This window comes from Capricornis sumatraensis, chromosome 4, assembly GCF_032405125.1.
Source record: "Capricornis sumatraensis isolate serow.1 chromosome 4, serow.2, whole genome shotgun sequence".
Taxonomy (NCBI): domain Eukaryota; kingdom Metazoa; phylum Chordata; class Mammalia; order Artiodactyla; family Bovidae; genus Capricornis; species Capricornis sumatraensis.
The window spans coordinates 108,800,936-108,816,805 of record NC_091072.1 but is presented as its reverse complement, the minus strand read 5'-3'; the positions used below and the strand labels follow the sequence as shown (position 1 = coordinate 108,816,805).

At 40.4% G+C, this 15,870-nt stretch overlaps 1 protein-coding gene across 1 annotated transcript in view; it reads right to left on the bottom strand.

The window, feature by feature from the left end:
- The window catches only part of ANO4 (anoctamin 4), a 216,837-nt gene that overhangs the window by 66,987 nt on the left and 133,980 nt on the right, over positions 1-15,870 (bottom strand). The window contains exons 11-13 of the mRNA XM_068971475.1: positions 14,050-14,184; positions 12,380-12,476; positions 8,604-8,664 (exon numbers count right to left, since the gene is read on the bottom strand). Coding sequence (XP_068827576.1) covers positions 8,604-8,664; positions 12,380-12,476; positions 14,050-14,184 — 293 coding nt within the window. The remainder of the gene's footprint in view (positions 1-8,603; positions 8,665-12,379; positions 12,477-14,049; positions 14,185-15,870) is intronic.

The following is a 15,870-nucleotide window of genomic DNA, read 5'->3' as shown; positions in this document are numbered from 1 at the left end:
TGGATCACAATAAATTGTGGAAAATTCTGAAAGAGATGGAAATACCAACCACCTGACCTGCCTCTTGAGAAACCTGTATGCAGGTCAGGAAGCAACAGGTAGAACTGGACATGGAACAACAGACTGGTTCCAAATAGGAAAAGGAGTACGTCAAGGCTGTATGTTTTCACCCTGCTTATTTAACTTATATGCAGAATGCATCATGAGAAACGCTGGGCTGGATGAAGCACAAGCTGGAATCAAGATTGCTGCGAGAAATATCAACTACCTCAGATATGCAGATGACACCACCCTTATGGCAGAAAGCGAAGAAGCACTAAAGAGCCTCTTGATGAAAGTAAAAGAGGAGAGTGAAAAAGTTGGCTTAAAGCTCAACATTCAGAAAACAAAGATCATGGCATCTGGTCCCATCACTTCATGGCAAATAGATGGATAAACAGTAGAAACAGTGACAGACTTAATCTTTTTTGGGCTCCAAAATCACTGCAGATGGTGACTGCAGCCATGAAATTAAAAGATACTTATTCCTTGGAAGAAAAGTTATGATCAACCTAGACAGCATATTAGAAAGCAGAGACATTACTTTGCCAAAAAAGGTCCATCTAGTCAAAGCTATGGTTTTTCCAGTAGTCATGTATGAATGTGAGAGTTGGACTACAAAGAAAGCTGAGTGCCGAAGAATTGATACTTTTGAACTGTGGTGTTGGAAAAGACTCTTGAGAGTCCCTTGGACTGTAAGGAGATCCAACCAGTCTGTCCTAAAGGAAATCAGTGTTGAATATTCGCTGGAAGGACTGATGTTGAAGCTGAAACTCCAATACTTTGGCCACCTGATGCTGGGAAAGATTGAAGGCGAGAGGAGAAGGGGATGACAGAGTATGAGATGGTTGGATGGCATCATTGACTCAATGGACATGAGTTTGAGTAAACTCCAGGAGCTGGTGATGGACAGGGAGGCCTGGTGTGCTGCAGTCCATGGGGTTGCAAAGAGTCAGACACGACTGAGCGACTGAACTGAACTCAGCAGTGAACAGTAGGAACTTGGACACAGTAACACTAAAATACTCCAAATCACACTTTATTTGTACACTTTGCATCCTAAAGAAAACTTAAATACAGCTTTGTGTTATGTTATTATGTGCTTTGAAAGAATTTTTAATGGCTACTTACAATTTCCTTAACCATTCTACTGTTGGATATTCAGGTTATTTTCAGTTTTTGCCTAATATAAACAAAGCAAGGAAAACATTTCTATGTATAATGTTCTTATTCTGTAATTAAGATCTTCTCTGATACCCAATTCTGCATAAAATTTTGACTGAGCCCTGGAACAACCTTCTAAGTGGCTACCTGCTACTTACTGGTCCCCACTTTTACCCCTTCCACTTTTGCCACAGTTGCTTCCCAAACACAACTGATAATGTCACATCCAAGTTTACAACGTCACTTGGCTTTCTATTGCCTACAGGGTGAAGCCATGGTTCTCTGTTGTGGTACAGATGTCCTGTGATAAACAGGATTCAGGCTTCAACATGCACTGTTATAGTTGAATTTTGTGCCCCCTGGCAAAAATATTTTTATGTCTCAAACCCCAACCTCAGAATGTCACTTTCTTTGGAAATAAAGTAACTACAGATTAACTAGTTGAGTTCATCCTGGAGTAAGGTGGGCCCTTCACTGAATATAGTTAGTGTCCTTATATAAGAATACTGCCATGTGAAGACACAGCGAGAATGCAGGTGAAGGTGGGGGTGGAGATTGGGCTGATGTGTCAACAAGCCAAGGATCACTGGCCATTCAAGGATCTAAGAGAAAAGCATGGAACAGGTTCCCCCTCAGAGCCTCCCAAAGGAATCCACCTTGCTCACACCTTGATTTTGGACATCTTGCCTCCAGAAGTGTGAAAGAATAAATTTCTGTTGTTTTAAGCCACCTACTTTGTGGCATGTTATTACCGCACCCTTAGGAAACTGAGATAAATTCTATGTCCCTAGCACATGGAGTGTTCAAGCATTCCTTTTCAGAGTTTTGTCCACACAGTTTTCAGCTCAGAATGTTATTCAAACTTCTCCCTGACTCCACTCGTTTGCCTGACAGATTTAAGACTTGGTTCTAACATCTCTCCTTGGGTGAAACTTTTTCACCTTTTCCCTTTTGCCTCAGGAAGTTGGCTACATGGACCTTCACTGTCCCTTCATAAATCAGACTTAATGCCCACTATTATAATTACCAACTTTTGAAAGCACAGATCACATCTTATTCATTTTTGGGGGTAAACCGAATGCCAAGAGACAGAGAATACACACTGTCTGCTGAGTAATGAAATCTTATAAGAGCCTATCAAAGGTGCATGCCATCATGGACATATTTTGGTACAACTCTGAGTTTGGCAGATTCAGTTCAGTTCAGTTGCTCAGTTATGTCCAACTCTTTGTGACCCCATGGACTGCAGCACACCAGGCTTTCCTGTCCATCACCAACTGCCAGAGTTTACTCAAACTCATGTCCACTGAGTCGGTGATGCCACCCAACCATCTCATCCTCTGTTGTCCCCTTCTCCTCCTGCCTTCAATCTTTCCCAGCATCAGGGTCTTTTCCAATGAGTCAGTTCTTTGCATCAGGTGGCCAAAGTATTAGAGTTTCAGCTTCAGCATCAGTCCTTTCAATGAATATTCAGGACTGATTTCCTTTAAGATGGACTGGTTGGACCTCCTTGCAGTCCGAGGGACTCTCAAGAGTCTTTTCCAACACCACAGTTCAAAAGCATCAATTCTTCGATGCTCAGCTTTCTTTATAGTCCAACTCTCACATTCATACATGACTACTGGAAAAACCATAGCCTTGACTAGATGGATCTCTTTTGGCAAAGTAATGTCTCTGCTTTTTAATATGCTGTGTAAGTTGGTCATGGCTTTTCTTCCATGGAGCAGGTGTCTTTTAATCACCGTCTGCAGTGATTTTGGACCCCAAGAAAATAAAGATTAGATCTGGTTTACATTCAAGACTCTGCCACTTACCAGCTGCTAGGTAATCTTGGGTCAAGTTACATAAACATAACCTCTCTGAGCCTCAATATCTTCAAGAGGGAAATATTAGTTTCTTTCTGGTGGGCTATAAGAAATTGATGACATGTCATATGTGACTTATGGTACTTGTGTACCTAATAGGCATTTAGTAAATGTATTTCTTTCTTTTTTTGAATATACAATCACCAGTCTTTGTTGGATGGTATAAGAGTATAAAAAATAAAATTAGTGTAAATATCTAAAAACAAAGCAAATTATATAATTTATGTAAAAAAATGAGACATACTTCATTCATCAATCACTGATGAGACCATAAACAGAATCTTTGAATTTGCATTTAAACAACCACAAACTTTTTATTTTGATTGGAAAGCTCCGAGGGTCTTGATTTGTTTGTTTACTGGGGATAATTTAAATTTTGGCAATGCTAAAAAAGGAAGAAAGAAACAACGGAGGAAGGAGAACAAAAAGAGAACAGAGGGAGATAATATGCTTCCTGGCAAATCTCTGCCAGTACCAACTCTCCAACGACTCATTTTATTTTCCCCTAGGGAGAGGAATTTAAGCCACAAATGTTCTGGTCCCTGAATCTTTCTAAACCACTCTGATTCAAGCCCAGAGCCCTAGGCTCATAGTATACTGGGTTGGCCAAAAAGTTCATTCAGGTTTTCTGTAAGCGCTTACTAAAAACCCAAACAAATTTTTTGGCCAATCCAATACCTCTCGGGTCCCCATGAGGCTCTGCCATTACATACAAACAAACAAGAACAAAGGTGGTAGAGAGCTCTGTCAAGATTTCTAACCCCACACAAAGGCCCTCCCAGGTGCTACAGATGGTTTCCAAATGGAACCTTATTGTTTCTCTGGTGAACACAAAGCAAAAGGCAAAAAAGCAAACGCATCAACTTCATCGGTTCCGAGGGCTTGTAAACCACTTACATCTGTTCTCGTTATCTCCATATCCAGCAACTTCCTGAAAATAAAGTGCATGCATTTTCCTAAATGTTGTAACTTGTCAATCGTAAAGGCGGGTCTTGAGACCATTAAACCAAGCTTGGTTAGAACTGACACGCTTTTACAGAACACTGCCATCACAAAGTGGCATTTTTAGTGGGCTCAGGATGAGTTTAACAGTGCTTTATCTTAAAATTCAGCTCTTTGAAGCAGAAGCAAACAGGATTACAGACAGCGCATGATCCTAGTGGTGGAGTGGAGGAGCTAAGCTTGTCCAGTTTTAACTCCTGGCCTTACCACTTTCTATCTATTGCCCAGTTTTCTCATCTATGACATGGGAATAGTGACAGTCCCTTTGTCAAAGGTTGCTCTACAGATTAACTGAAGTGATGCTGTACAATGCTTAGCACTGTGTCCAGGATGCAGTAAGCCCTTAGTAAAGGCTTGTGTTATTGTTAGTGTTACTATTATTGGCTAGTCTAGATTTCTGCAAGAGGCAAAGTCCTGTCTACAAAGAAAACACCTGGGGTAAGTCATTCTTTTTCTCAAACTAGCTTACTTCTGGGAACAATACAGGATTTAAACAGTAAGGTGTCAATGAAGACAAAGTGATTCAGAAAGTGAATTATTCCAGGCTTGCCTTGCCTGGAGTGGCCCCAAAATGTTCCCTTGTGCTCAATGGTTATTACACAACATCCATCAAATTCTTAATGAATCCCTTCCAATGCACGAGTGCTGTCAGATCTCCAGCCCACCTACTTGAAACCTCCATGCTTCAGGCTTCACTTCAGTCCACGGAGGTTGGCAGAGATAAAATAATAAAATCTATCCATTTTCCCCAGTATAAGATGTTCCAACTTGCAAGGAAGGAATGCCATCTCCTTTATAATGGTGGTACTGGGTGAGGGGTGGCAATGACAACCTCTACCTTATAGACAATTATCAATCTACCAGAATTTTACTTCTGGGTAACTATGGGAGAAGAAAATATGATTTCAGTTAAGTGTATGTTAAACTGATGGGACACTGAAGTGGGCAAGGGAGTTTTAGGTATTAATTCTTCCAGAACACTACTCTCTCTACAGAAGTGTTAACTCATTACACAGTAGACCAGTAGCCCAAAGCAGAGCTTCCCCATATGTGTGCCAGGAATGGATTATAGGTTTGCAAGAGGTAATAATCCCATCAGTTTGGGAGGTGACTAGGGCTAGGATGCTTAGGGCAGTATTATACCTGGCCACAAGCAGGCTCCCTCATGGACATTAGCATATTGTACAAGTATTATCATTTTCTACGTGTCATGACTTGAAAAAGTATGGAAACCATGGGTTTAGGAAATGAGTACATTTTTCAGTCTCCTCATTTGTAACCATGGCGAAACTGCAGTACTGGATGGCTTATTATGTTTCATGATCACGGTTACCAATACATTCTAGAAAAGCCAGATACACATTCTTGACCTGAGAGGTCATTCCTGTAACCAAAACTCTATTATGGTTAGCTTCCATTGTTTGCAAGAGATACAGAAATGGGTAGCACAAATCGTGAGGGCTTTTGCAAGGCCCACCAAAGGAGGCAGAAATCCCACGGGAATTAAAAGACTGGACCTCTTCAGACAGGATATGGAAGCCAACAGCTTGAGAGAGTATAGACATAAGAGACCCTGGGGCTTCACCCTGACACTCCACATGACTTGGCTGCATTCTCTCTCTGCTTCTCTCTGGGGGACTGTCTTGCGTTTTCTCCAAGGTGGCTACCAGTTGGTTTCTGTACCCTCTAGTCTAAGTTTCTTCCACCAGTTCTTTGTTTCTGCTTATTTCTAGGTTCTGGTTGGTCATCACTTCAGTCTGCTCAGAATTCCTCCTGGTCCTCACTGCTAGCCACTGTCAGTCTCTCTCCCTTCTTCCTCCTCTGCATCTTTCAGTGTCAGTTTCTACTGCCAATTCCCAGTGTCCTTCCACATTCTCCAAGTCACATTCTTAAGAATAAGACTCTGGGTGACACTACCAGTTCCTGTTTGGCCAGACCTCAGAACTTCTCCCAACCTATGGTTTGACTACTCCTGGGACAAACACCCACTGGGTAAGAGGAACTGGTATCACAGGGTTCAAAAATGTCCCTTCAACAGAGCTATGGTGGGTGGGACAATTTTCTTTTGAAGAGCTTGAGGTAAAGAAGACATAAAATATATAGGACAATCCCCCTAAAGAGAACAAGGGTTTATATTTCTACTTGTCGCAGAGTCCATTTAAACATATTCATTGTCTCACAAAGAGATTCTTTCGGTGGGACTTCCCTGGTGGTCCAGTGGTTAAGAATCTGCCTTGCAATGCAGGGAATGTGGGCTTGAGCCCTGGTTGGGGAACTTAGATTCCACATGCCTCGGGGCAACTAAGCCCGCATACCACAACTACAAAGGCCGTGCACCACAAAATCCCATATAACGCGATGAAGATCCCATGTGCCAGGATGAAGATCCCATGTGCCACAACTAAAAACAACACAACCAAATAAGCATTTTTTTAAAAAAATTCTGCTGGTAATTTTCTTCTCTTTTCCTTCTTTTCCTCCAATCCATCCATTCATCCATCTGTCCATCCATCCAATAAACATTAATCTCTCTGTCTTTAAAAGAAACATATAAGGACTCCCATGATCATAATGGTCCCTGTGGACCATGAACCTATGAGAAAAATTGTGTTTGCAAATTATTATTAGTGCCCAAAGACTGGGCATAAACCAAATGCTATGAAAGTTCAAAGGAGGAAGACACTTTCTGGCTGGTGAAGATGCCATTTCAGCTGGGCCTTGAAAGTTGGCAAAGATTCTAATATTCATTTTAGACATAAGGAACAACATGAACCTAAGCCTTGAGTGAGTAGAGTTCAATAACCTCAAAATTGAGATTTCTGGCCTTTTATGTTCTGGAAGAAATGCATAAATGTTGTAAAAAGCATTCAAACCAAATTGAAAATACATAGTGTAAAAGGTCTCTCCTCACTGTTCACTTACCCTTCCATGACAGATAACCTCCTCTCCAAAGGTAACCACCATTCATCATTTATTACAAATTTGTCCTGACTTTTATATATGATTAAATTAAAGCTTTATAATTATTTTACTAGCAAGATACGTCAAGGCTGTATATTGTCACCCTGCTTATTTAACTTATATTCAGAGTACATCATGAGAAACGCTGGGCTGGATGAAGCACAAGCTGGAATCAAGGTTGCTGGGAGAAATATCAATAATCTCAGATATGCAGATGATACCACCCTTATGACAGAAAGCGAAGAAGAACTAAAGAGCCTCTTGATGAAAGTGAAAAAGGAGAGTGAAAAAGTTGGCTTAAAACTCAACATTCAGAAAATTAAGATCATGACATCCAGTCCCATCACTTCATGGCAAGTAGATAGGGAAACAATGGAAACAGTGAGAGACTTTATTTTCTTGGGCTCTAAAATCACTGCAGATGGTGACTGCAGCCATAAAATTAAAAGACACTTGTTCCTTGGAAGAAAAGCTATGATCAACTTAGATGGCATATTAAAAAGCAGAGACATTACTTTGCCAACAAAGGTCCATCTAGTCAAAGCTATGGTTTTCCCAGTAGTTATGTATGGATGTGAGAGTTGGACCATAAAGAAAGCTGAGTAATGAAGAATTGATGCTTTTGAACTGTGGTGTTGGGAGTAGGCTCTTCAGAGTCCCTTGGACTGCAAGGAGATCCAACCAGTCCATCCTAAAAAAAATCAGTCCTGAATATTCATTGGAAGGACTGATGCTGAAGCTGAAACTCCAATACTTTGGCCACCTGATGCAAAGAACTGACTCATTGGAAAAGACCCTGATGCTGGGCAAGACTGCAGGCAGGAGGAGAAGGGGACAACAGAGGATGAGATGGTTGGATGGCATCACCAACTCAATGGATATGAGTGTGAGCAAGCTCTGGGAGTTGGTGATGGACAGGGAAGCCTGGCATGCTGCAGTCCATGAGGTTGCAAAGAGTCGGACATGACTGAGTGACTGAAATAAACGGTACTGAGGAAGATACTATTAAACCCAAAAGTGGGAGAAGTAACTCCTTTGGGCTAAATAATTCTTTCAGTGAATGTTCCATCATACTTTGTTATTATATGGCTATTGGCTTGAAACTATTTAAAAGGACTCAATTCAGCACTGTAAGTAGCTCTTGTTTATAAGGAGTCATTTTGATCAGAACTGGAAGAATGCTAGAGGAGAGTATTCACACACTAGTCAGATGAAAATATTCCACTCGCATTAGAAATTCCCATATACACTGAGATGTGTAATCAGGTCTTAACCATCAGACCTTTTGGTATACTATAAGCTTTACTTTCGTCTCCAACAGAAGGTGAATTTTACTCCAGTAATGGAATGCTGATGAAATTGTTGGAAGGCTTAAGAGAAATAAGACATGTTGTCCTATAAAACATCACCTTAAAAATAAACCAAATGAATGATTTATCAACTTGTGTCTAACAGAACAGCCAAACTGAATTTACTTATGCTTCTTCCTCTCATATTCAAAATCAGATTTTAAAGGAACATATCATAGAGCAAATGATGGGAACTCAAGTCATACAAATGTGGAACACTTACCCCAGACTGCCATGAAGACAGCAAAGAAGACAGTGGCTCCATTGTCAAAAAGGTGGGTTACCTGGGAACATGAGTCACAGTTAAACCAATGTCTTATATACAATACTCCCATTCACATTTGTCACATTCTAGAAAAATAGCTCTGATGATGCGATGAATTTTAAAGGGTTTCTTTGGGGGATATTCCTTTTAGATCAGAGGGAAGAAGTTTCTTTTCTTTTTTTTCAAACTGTGAAATAGTCTGGATATGGAAAAGAGAATTTGCTCCATTTATGTGAGTATCACTTAGTTGAGCATGGATCAGCAGCCCCAGTGGTGCTATTAAGAATTTCCTTTTGTGCATTATAAAAACTAACACACATCTACATACGGATAGGTTTGTATTTAAGGCTGGTAGGTATTCATGTTGCTGCTGTAAATGTTTCTGATTTTCCCAGCACTGGTTTTAATGCCTCATTTATTCTCTTTGAAAACATGTCTATTTTGTGTGTATAGTTTTGAACAAACATTTTCTGGGCTGCCCTCTGGACTTCAGCACTGTAAAGAAGAGCAACCCATTAACTTCTACCTCTATTAAAACCTCAGGTAATCACTACATTTACCTCTTATTCATGACACAGAGACAGCTAGCAAATACACTATTGCTAAAATAATACATTTTATTGCAATCACCATGGCAGAAAACAAAAATATCTATTTCTGTTGCGAAACTGCCGAGCTCATTTCCGCCTCCAGGATAAATCACACCAGTGTCAGGCCAAATTGAAATGATGACTGATACATTCATAAAGCATAACCTTTTTTGGTGCTTTATAGCTCTCTATAAAATATACTTTACTGTCCCTTGGAGAACAGCCAAGTATAAGCAAGTCTTTTCCTATTATATCAGAGTACAAAATATTTCAAAATTTTCCACAAGTTTATGACTTATTTCTTTAAACACAGGAGAGACAGACAGTATTTAAATACTTAGTGTGAGACAAGTCTGAAGCCAATTTATTTTGATGCCAGAAGGAGTGTTACGCTGTGTACATCAGGTGGTCAGCATCAAATCAAGCCTGAAAGTCCTAATGGTAGGTGGTTAGTTTGTGCCCCTTACTAGGGTAGTCCTTGGTGGAAACTCCCTGCACCATCAGGGAAGATTCTGGAATGGATTGTGGTTGTCATTGTTTTGGGCTGTGTGGATCAGCTTTCCTCCTCCTCTGGGTAACAGGTCTCTCTCATGTAGGTCACTAGGAGTCACGTGGCTCAAATACAGCCCATAGGAGTCCTTCTCTAGGATTGGTATGCAAACACTTGGAGAGACACGTTTTCCAGCTGCGGTTACCAATCTGGAAATATGTTTATCAGGATGAAGAGGAACGTCCAGTCCCTCCTAAGGTAGTGAGCTAGGATAAGCTGATGGCTCCCTCTGCCAAAATCAAAGTCAGAAAAACAGGATAGTCGATTTCAGGAATTGATGGAACAAAACACAGAGACAAAGAGCCTGAGAAATGCTGGGGGAGTTAGAAGGTTGCTTTAAAGTGTGTGTGTGTGTGCACACGCACACGCGTGAGTGAAATGGCGGGGGTGGAGGTGATTCCCAAGTGGAGTGAGAACACAGGATAGAGAAATATGTAAGTTCCATTCTAGCCCCTACCTCAGTGGTCACTGGAAAATTAGTTTCCCCTCCCTCAGCAATCAAGGACAGCAGGTCAAACCATGAGGGCAGATATTCGTGGGGGTGATGTCAGGGATGCTCAGAGAGTCCTGTTTTGTTGGAGAAATGAGGGATCCAGGTGCAGCCTGGCCATTTGGCCTCAGGCTTTCACTTCTCAGTGTTTTCCCTTTTAAACCCCAGGAATGGTTGGTTACAGTCAATTCTCCCAATTCTGCTTTGTTCTAAGCAGGCTTAAAAATGAAACTGACCAGAAAATTCCTACACTCAGTGGTGCCTAGGACACACTGTTCTCTTCTCTTTGTAAACTCACCAGGACTGATCTGGCTTCTGACCCTCACCCTAAGTGACTGATACTTCATGGGACCAGCACTCATGGGCTAAAATAACAGGATATCTGGGGAAGTCAGCTGCCTCCAAAAAACTCCAAACTAGGCAATATACACTTTCTGAAACAGATATTGATGAAATCTGAGCACTTGAAACTATTCATGATGCTCCTTTTAAGGAATTATTATAGCTCCCCTAAAAAAAAGATTTTTATTCAAGGCAGACCTTTCACATAACAAACACCCCCAAGCAAAAAATAACTGGGCTTCTGAGATTCCTCAAAAGCAGGATTTTTACACCTGAGTCATTTGTGCTTAGCTCATAATCTTTAAACAAGATTATATTACTGAACAAAGTCTTCTGATTCTCAGCACCACCTTTCTGTTTCCCAAGCTCACTCTACTGAATTCGTCCTCATCCAGGCAGGTCTATCTGCGTGTTCACCAAAGGAAGGGAGAGTATTTGGTACTTTTTTGGATCTTTGTAGCTCATACTAAGAGCCCAGATCTTTCTAAAATCATAGCTGGGTGCTTATCCTCCCACCAGACTGGCCACCTGCAGGGCTAGAGACAGCATGAATGGGCAGATGGGCTCCTGGGCTGCTGATCAAATGTTCCTACACTTAAACTCTGCAATGCCAGCTGTATACACAGAAAAATCCAAGTCACAGTGATTGCGGAGGTTACATAAAATCTGCCAACCCCTTTTATACCTGAAATCGGGGTAAGCTGATAGGCAGTGGGTCTTGGAAAAGTCTTCATCAGTCTATATTTCAGCCATTGCTTTACATTAAGGATACTACCCTTCAGTAATAAACCCTAGAATTTCAATGAACATGTCTAAAACTTTAATGAAGTAAGGTATAATATCAGAAAGGGGTATGTAATAACACATAGACAGAGTGGTTCTATGTAATTTTTTCAAAACACTTTCACATCTATTTTCTTCTTTAGTCCTCATGACATGCCATGGGGCAGAGAGGGCAGCTATCAACGCTTGCACTTTAAAGATGAGAAAGTTTATGCTCAAAGAGGTTGTACATGTGCAAGGTCAAGGCAGTAAGCAGCTGAGCTACCTGTCAGTCTAGTCTTTTGGATAATAATGATGGCGAAGAGGAGGAAAATGACAGCAGTTGTCATTTACTGAGATCTTGCCGTTTGCCAAGCACTATACCCACCTGGCGGCTCAGACAGTAAAAGAATCTGCCTGCAGTGCAGGAGACATGGGTTCAATCCCTGGGTTGGGACAATCTCCTGGAGAAGGGAATGGCTACCCACTCCAGTATTCTTGTCTGGAGAATTCCATGAACAGAGGAGCCTGGTGGGCTATAGTACAGTCCATGGGATCGCAAAGAGTGGGACACGACTGAGTGACTAACACTTTCACTTTTTTCATGCTCATCATACACCTTATCACATTTAAAAAATGAAACAGTCATCATGTTCTCCACTTCACAGATGAGAAAACTGAGGCACAGAAGAGGTTACATAATGTGCTCCTACACTGACAAGTGGTAAAGAGCACAGTCAAGACCTGAACTTAACTTCCACTGATTCTATCAACTGTTCTATTTGCTCCCTGTGATAATAATCAGAACCACAACATTGAAAACACATATGCAATAAAAAGATATCTGAATTAGAGTACTAAATGATAAAGATAAACCTCTCCTACAAAATAAACTTGAGAATCAAAGATTAAAATGGACAGAAAGAATGTGGTCACCACTGTCTCTCGTGAAGATATATATTAAATTTAATCCGACTAAAATACTGCATATTGGAATTACCTTGGCATAAACGCAGCTGTCTGACAGCCTCATGAATGGACAGTATTTATCACACACAGGACACATGATGATATCTGTAGCTTGGCATACTTCTTTACTGGAAAACAGAACAGAAAAGGACTGCTTTTTGATGACATAACAGCATTTTCTTCCCCTTCAATTTCACCAGACTAGTCGACCAGTAAATAAGATTCAGTAGATCAAATTTTTGCCCTTGGAAGCTTAGCCTTTTCTTAGTTATTAATGTAACCAAGTGCCTACACAGTTTTATAGTTTGATAAACCTACTTATTTATCAGGCTGTTTCTTGGCTTTTCCATATTAATAAGCTAAGCTCAGGAAAACACATGAAGCAAAATATTGATGGTTATATCTCAGATTATACAGGAGTCATTTACAATACTGCACAGGTTTGAAGACATTTCATACTGAATTATGGGAAAAATGAGACACCTTAAATGCCAGCCTTATGTGGCCCCCATCCTGACAATTTATACTTTGATTATACTGTGTTAAAATGAACACAGGTTAAGGACTATCAAATTTCCCTGGAGAGTAAATTGTTGCTTTTACCATTATTAATATGCAGATGACACCACCCTTATGGCAGAAAGCGAAGAAGAACTAAAGAGCCTCTTGATGAAAATGAAAGAGGAGAGTGAAAAAGTTGGCTTAAAACTCAACATTCAGAAAACTAAGATCATAGCATCCAGTCCCATCACTTCATGGCAAATAGATGGGGAAACAATGGGTTGGGGGGAAGTGCCAGCCTTAATTTCTGTGTGCATGATAAATAAGAATAAATTATGGAGGAAAAAATACAAGGGAATAGTTCTAGGAGAAAATTACATCTCATTAACAATTTCCCCAGAAATTAAAATATTTTTGTAGGTCACTTCTATTTTTGCAATCACTTCTAAAAGGCACATTTCTTATTTAAGGGCATTGTCCAGCACTGTATTAAGAGCTCTATGAATACCTTAGACTATATTCTAGTGAAAGAGCCAAGAAAACAATTGCTAACACTGACTCATTCTCAAGGTCCCAGAAAGTTGGTGAGATGTTTCTCTTACAGGTGTCTAGCTTACAGGTCTGTGTAAGAACACACAATTGATAAACAGGTAATTAACCCACTATTTTGCAGTAGTAGTAGGAAATAAGGTAAAAAAGTCAGAAAGAAAACAACTTTGAGCCAGTGAATGAAAGCCATTATTCTGTGGATACATGTCTGTGTGCTCAGTCATGTCTGAGTCTTTAAGACCCTATGGACTGTAATCCACCAGGCTCCTCTGTCCATGGGATTCTCCGGGCAGACATACCAGAGTAGGGTGCCATTTCCTCCTCCAGGGATATCTTCTCAATCCAAGGACGGAACCCACCTCTCCCGCATTGGCAGACAGGTTCTTTACCACTGAGCCACCTGGCAAGCCCTCTGTGGATTCACAGTGACTTGTATATCCATAAAAGTGAACTCCTGGGTAGCTAGAGACCACAGCAGCAAGGGCAATGGATGGACAGATTTTGTGAACTGAACCTTTAGAATTTTCCCAGGAGACTGGAAAGATGTTAAAATGAATAGCTAAGTAGACCCACAGTCTGTAAACACTCCCAAATCACAAATACCCATCTCCAAGCATAAGCAAAGGCAGGCTCACCCAGAGCTCTCCATACCTGACTTGGCAGTGATCCAGAGTGATGACGCCATACAAAAAGACAAACAGTCCAATGAAGGCAGCTGGGAAGAGCATGCCGGTGTACCAGCCCAACCAGGCAAAATACAACCCAATCTTCTCTCCAAAGTACCGCCTGTTTACGATATAAAAGTCTTGCAAATTATATTGAAGTGTTTGTAGTCAGGCATTCTAACACTTTGACCAGTCATTTTACTCTGTGGTGGCCTTGCTGATAACCATACAGACAAATTAAGCCAAGAGAATGGAATGTTTGAGCAAATCTAGGCTCTGGACTTAAACTTCTTTTCCTATTACTCTAGAAAAGAAATAGTATGAACCCTTTCATACAAGAACATGATCATACACAAACTTGTTCTGAAAACATAGGATAAACCCAGCTTATTCAGGAAATTATGTATAATACTGTTAATCATGAGGAATCAGGGGAATCTGAAGACTTGGTGCCAACATATAATATTTTTGCCATTTCTAAGTGTGTGTTTGTTTATGTATTATATATATTTTTAAGAATAATAAACAAAATTACGGCAAAAACCTTTAAACACCCCCTTTTAATATTTTGTAATTTTATAAGATGTTTACAATGCTAGAATCATAAGATATCACTAAGAAAGAACTCTACTGAGACTCAGTATGAATCAATACTGAGAGCAACTTTCCCTTTTAAGTGAGGACTTTTCACAGGCATCAGCATCTACCTCTATAAGTATTTTTCTGAGACTAACCAGTCTGCCTAGTGCCCTGTGGTATGTGAATCTGAAAGTGTCCAGAGAGTTCCTTGGTTTTTATTTCTTAAATATTATTATTGTGTTTCCTATCCCACATTTCATAACTTAGAGCTTAATTATTTCTTAGTCCAGTATAAGAATACTCTAATTATTTTTTATTCTCATTCTAGACAAATGTTGACAAATGTTGACCATCTGTCCCTGAATACTGTCTGCCGCTCTCCTCCTACACAATGGCTCCTAAAAATCATGAATTATGTATCATATCTCCTACTATGTCTCAACAGAAACCTTCCTCTTCCAGAAGACTTTTACAGCATATATTCATATACACATACATTCATGTATTCATTCAACAAATTAAAAAACACCTGATCTATGCCAAATACTTTGCTAAGTGCTGAGAATACAATGGTGAGCAAAATAAGCTTGGTCCCTACTCTGAAGCTTGTGGGTGACAGAGGGGGCATATATAAATCAATTAAAGAAATAAGCTTCTAGTTACAAAACTGGGAAAAGAGAAGAGAGGGACACAGTGCCATAAGCATGTGTAACAAGGCAATCTGACAACTTTAGCCAGGGAAGACTTCTTCCCTGAGGCAGTGACTGCTGTGCTGATGAATGAAAGTTAACTAGGTGGGGTTAGGGATAGAGTCTTTCCAGCAGAGGAAACAGAGGCCCTGTGGTAGGAGTGATGTTGGTGAAATAAGGGCAGTGTGGCTGGAACACTGACAACAGGAAATGGACTGGGGCTTCCCTGGGTGTCCAGTGGTTATGACTTCGCCTTCCAATGCAGGAAGTACAGGTTTGATTCCAGGTTGGGGAGCTAATGCCTTGTGGCCAAAAAATCAAAACATAAAACAGAAACAATATTGTAAAAAAAAATTCAAAATTCAATAAAGACTTTAAAAATAGTCTGCATTTAAAAAAATCTTTAAAAAACAAGTGGGCTGTTGAGGTGGGCAAAGGCTAAGCCTGGATGGGCCTTACAGACCATACACTGACTTTTGTCCTGAGAAAACTGAAAAATGGTGAAAGGATTTTAGCCAATCCAGCCCCTTGGACAGCAA